Source organism: Zalophus californianus, chromosome 9 (genome assembly GCF_009762305.2).
Source record: "Zalophus californianus isolate mZalCal1 chromosome 9, mZalCal1.pri.v2, whole genome shotgun sequence".
Classification (NCBI taxonomy): Eukaryota; Metazoa; Chordata; class Mammalia; order Carnivora; family Otariidae; genus Zalophus; species Zalophus californianus.
In genome coordinates this window covers 77,268,822-77,272,931 of record NC_045603.1, presented here as the reverse complement: position 1 = coordinate 77,272,931, position 4,110 = coordinate 77,268,822, and the positions used below count along the sequence as shown (strand labels likewise).

At 41.4% G+C, this 4,110-nt stretch overlaps 1 protein-coding gene across 1 annotated transcript; it reads right to left on the bottom strand.

Moving 5' to 3' along the window:
• Positions 1-2,422: 2,422 nt before the first annotated feature.
• On the bottom strand, positions 2,423-3,135 carry LOC118357359 (10 kDa heat shock protein, mitochondrial-like). The gene is made up of 2 exons (XM_035729325.1): positions 3,043-3,135; positions 2,423-2,776 (listed from the first exon to the last, which is right to left on the bottom strand). Exons 1-2 carry the CDS (start codon positions 3,133-3,135, stop codon positions 2,423-2,425), a joined length of 447 nt encoding a protein of 148 aa, XP_035585218.1.
• Positions 3,136-4,110: the final 975 nt, after the last annotated feature.

The following is a 4,110-nucleotide window of genomic DNA, read 5'->3' as shown; positions in this document are numbered from 1 at the left end:
TTTTCATGGCTGTGTCCTCAGGACCTGTTGCAGTTCCTGGTACACAGTATTCCATAAATGTTGAGTAGGTGGTGCCTGATATTTACTTAATGTCCATTTTATGCAGAATACTACATCAGGCATTGTGAGAAAGAAACAGAAAAAACAGAATGAAGTTTAACATACACTTGACAGGTTTGATAATCATGTAGTGATTCTTTTCTCCATTTTTAAATTGCAATTAATTTTTTTTTTTTTTTTTTTTTTTAGAGAGGGAGGGGAGGAGAGGCAAAGGGAGAGGAAAGGAGAGAATCCCAAGCAGACTCCATGCCCAGTGCAGAACCTGACGTGGGGCTGCTCCCATGACCCTGAGATCATGACCTGAGCCGAAATCAAGATTTGGAAGCTTAACTGACTGAGCCACCTGGGTGCTCCACTTTTCTCCATTTTCTGATGAGGAAACAGAGGCTCAGATGGTTGAGTAACTTGCCCAAGTTTAACACAGGTGGTAAGTGGCAGAGCATGGAGCACGGGCTCCAGTTCTGTCTGGTCCTAAGTCTATGCTTTCTTCACTACACCATGGTTCCTGTCTTCTCAAAGCTTACAAATTTGGTGGGAAGATGAAACATATAAACATTAATTAACTTGAGGATTGGGTATGCCCTCCGGATGTTTACTGATCAAACACATGCCATTTAGGTCTAAGGTAAAACTTAGTTGGAAAGTCAGCATGTCTCAGGACCTACCACAATTGCAGACTGTAACTTGATCAGATTTGGGGTTAGACGATTGGTTTTGGTAGTGCTAATTAATAAGGCCTGCCAAAGATATAACTGTAAACAGAAACAATGTCTGACTGTAATACAAAGAGAAAGTAATGTAATATATCCCAGCACTCATTCAGAGTTTGGCTGTTTCTCGGATGCCCAGAAAAGTGATAATAAAGAGGTGTTCATTATAGCTGGGGTTCCTGGCAAAACTGTCACCACATTTCTCTCTGGGACACATTATGTTGTTTTTTGTCTCATGTGCTCTAATCTTATTCCATTCCCAACCTTTGTCGATAGCATGTGTGTATGTCTAATTTTGTCTCATTTACAAATTCAGTTCAATTTACATTCAAATGATTTTCAGGCTTTCCCTTTCTACTGTGACTTAAGCCACAACATGTGGGAAACGAGGGTGAACAGTGGCTTGAAGAGAATCAGTGTCAGAAGAGAAACTATTGCTTTAATACTACCATGGGAGGAAAAGGGGAGCAAGTGCTCAGGGGTCTCTATTCCCCAGGCTTCTTTAAGGAAAATTCAGGTTGCGATTGGGGGGAATAAAAAAGGAGCTGGTCTACTTCTTGGCATGGTATTTGCATCAGTCAGGGTTCTTTGGTTGCGAGCAACAGAACCAACTTTATCAAGCAAGAAGGAAATATATTGGTAGGACCATGGGTGGCTCTTGGGGCAATCAGAGAGGGGAAAGAGGAAGCCTCTTCCTTATGAAGAGGCAGGGTCCAGGACAACACCAGGAGTCTAGCACAGCAATGGCTGAGCACCAGCCTTTTTCCCCCTGTCTTTGCAAGATGGCATGTAAGATTCAAAGTCCCAGGAAAAAAATCAAACTGTTCTCTACGAGTCACTCTTCTACCCTTGGCGAAGTCAGGGCAGGGCACTTTTATTTAAAAGACTATTAGTGTTATCAAAAGAAGAGAATAGATGCCGTAGAGCAGGAAAGTGATAAATACCCACTACATCCCCTCTCCAACCCAGCTCTCCTTATGCCCCAGCTCAGAGCTGCCATTTCCAGAGGCATCTCCCAGAGACCAGAGCTGATGCTGAACCTGCAGTTAGTAGGTCCTGCTTTGCTGCTCCCTCTGTGCCTAGATCTGAGAAGCCCTGAGCACCCTGTGCATCTCCCACAATCCCACGGCTGTCCTGGTTCTGTGGAGCAAGGGGAAGCAGCTCTGAATTTTTTCTGTCGCCTGCAAGCAGTGGAATTGTTTCATTCTGTCAGTTGTAGGTTGTCAGTACAAAAGGTAATTTCTAGTTTTCTCTTGCTAGAGACCAGCACGTGATGGTCAATACAGCTGTGTACCAAAGATCGATTCATTGAATCCAATTAAAATGACAGCTTTAAATTGATTTTCAAGATGTGCAGTGTTTGTGCCCTAGTGAACTGAAGACAGAGCTGCATACTGCAGATACCCAGAGACGCTCTATCTAACATAGTTGTGTTTTCCTGCTGCGCAAATGATTTGATCTCTCTGCAGTCTTTGGCATTGCTGGCAATTTTGTCTTTGAAACTCTTTTCTCTCTTGGTCTTTTTTTTTTTTTTTTTTTTTGATACCATTAGTTTATTACAAAAGAGAGACATGAAAATTATTTACATGAGGAAAGCTTTCACAACTTCACCGGAATAGGCAACTTCACCTCATGCCATTTTAATAATGACTTCAGTCCACATACTTTCCAAGAATGTCACCATCTCTAAATAAGAAATAATCTTTATCATCTAGAACTACCTTGGTGCCTCCATATTCTGGGAGGAGAATTTTATCTCCAACTTTCCCGCTAACTGGTTGAATCTCTCCACCCTTTCCTTTAGAGCCCGATCCAACAGCTACTATTGTTGCTTGCAACACTTTTCCTTGAGATTTTTCTGGAAGCATAATACCTCCTTTGGTTACAGTTTCAGCCGCACTCCTTTTAACTAAGACTCGGTCAAAGAGGGGAAGAAACTTTCTAAAGGCCTGCCCTGCCAAAACTCCGGCCGCCGTAGTTCGTACTCTGCTCTGGAGTTGCCACTGCTGCAAGGAGACCCGCCCTCTTGGTCTGAATCTATTCTTCTACCTTTCTGATTGGGTCTCCTCTGTCTCTTCCACTTATTCATGCACTTAGCATGTTCTAAATACAAGAGAATAATTTCTAATTATAGTTTGAATATGGTTCACAGTAGAAATAGTGAGTATCCCAATAGGAAGGCAGAAGGCTCTAATGTCCCAGAGAGATGCTAGCAAGAAGAGGCAGGAGAAGACTGAGGCTCTAGGCAAATTCCTGAAATGGGAACTAGAACCGGGGCAGGAAAACAAGTATCTTCTGATGCATGGACGACACTGGGTCTTGGACGTGAAGTGCGAGCCCAGAATGAGTAAGCCTGACTTGCCATATAGCCCCAGAATGTGATGCTGGAATAAGTTACCTCTGCCTCAGAACCCTCGGGTGAAAGAAAGGGTCAGAAGAGAGGGGAGGGAAGAATTTGGATGAAAATAACAGGATTTTACACAATATGAAGCTGACACAAAGCCGCAAAGGACAGAGGCTGATAATAAGGCTCAAGCATCTAAGCGTTGGCAATTTTGGTCCCAAGTGTCAATTGTCCAATTATGCGATGTAGTATGGCTCCATGACAGCTGTGTGACAAAGACCATGGGGATTTAATTCATGGTAAGTTCAGTATAAATCATTATTATGTTTTGACTTTCCCAAGATGTTAATTTGATCATAGATCGTATTAATGAAAGTAGAGTATCCTTTTTAAAAAAAGGGAAAGTAGAGTATCTTAAAGATCAGAGGTAATAAATCTGCTCTACCCGAAACTGGTTGAATCTCCAGAGTGTTACGTTCAGTTCTGATTTGGAGGAACACAAAAAACAAAACAACAACAATGACAACAAACCCCAAGACATTCAAAGAGGGTTAACAAGGAGAGCAAGATTTCTTAAAACAGCATTGTATGAGAAACAGTTGAAATTGGGGGTTTTTAATCAAGACAAGAGAAGATACGAAGGTAATAATAGTTGCCTTCAAATATTTGCAGGGTTGTCATGTGGTAGAAAAATTAAATCTCTTCTGTGTTGCCTAATCTATAGGTAAGAAATGTACCAAATTTTCAGGGAGGTAGATATTCAGTATCAGAAAGAATTTTCAAAAAGCATAAACATCAAAACATGAGATGAGTTGTTCAGGAGGACAGCCATTTATGTCACTGGTGCCGTTCAACATAAATACTTGAGCATTGTGTGGATATATTAGAACTCTTTTGCTTGTGACAGAAAACCAATTCAGGCTAGCTCAAGCCAAAAAGAAAACATATAAACACATTAATTATTTTAGCAATCATTTCTTGAGCTCCTATCATGGA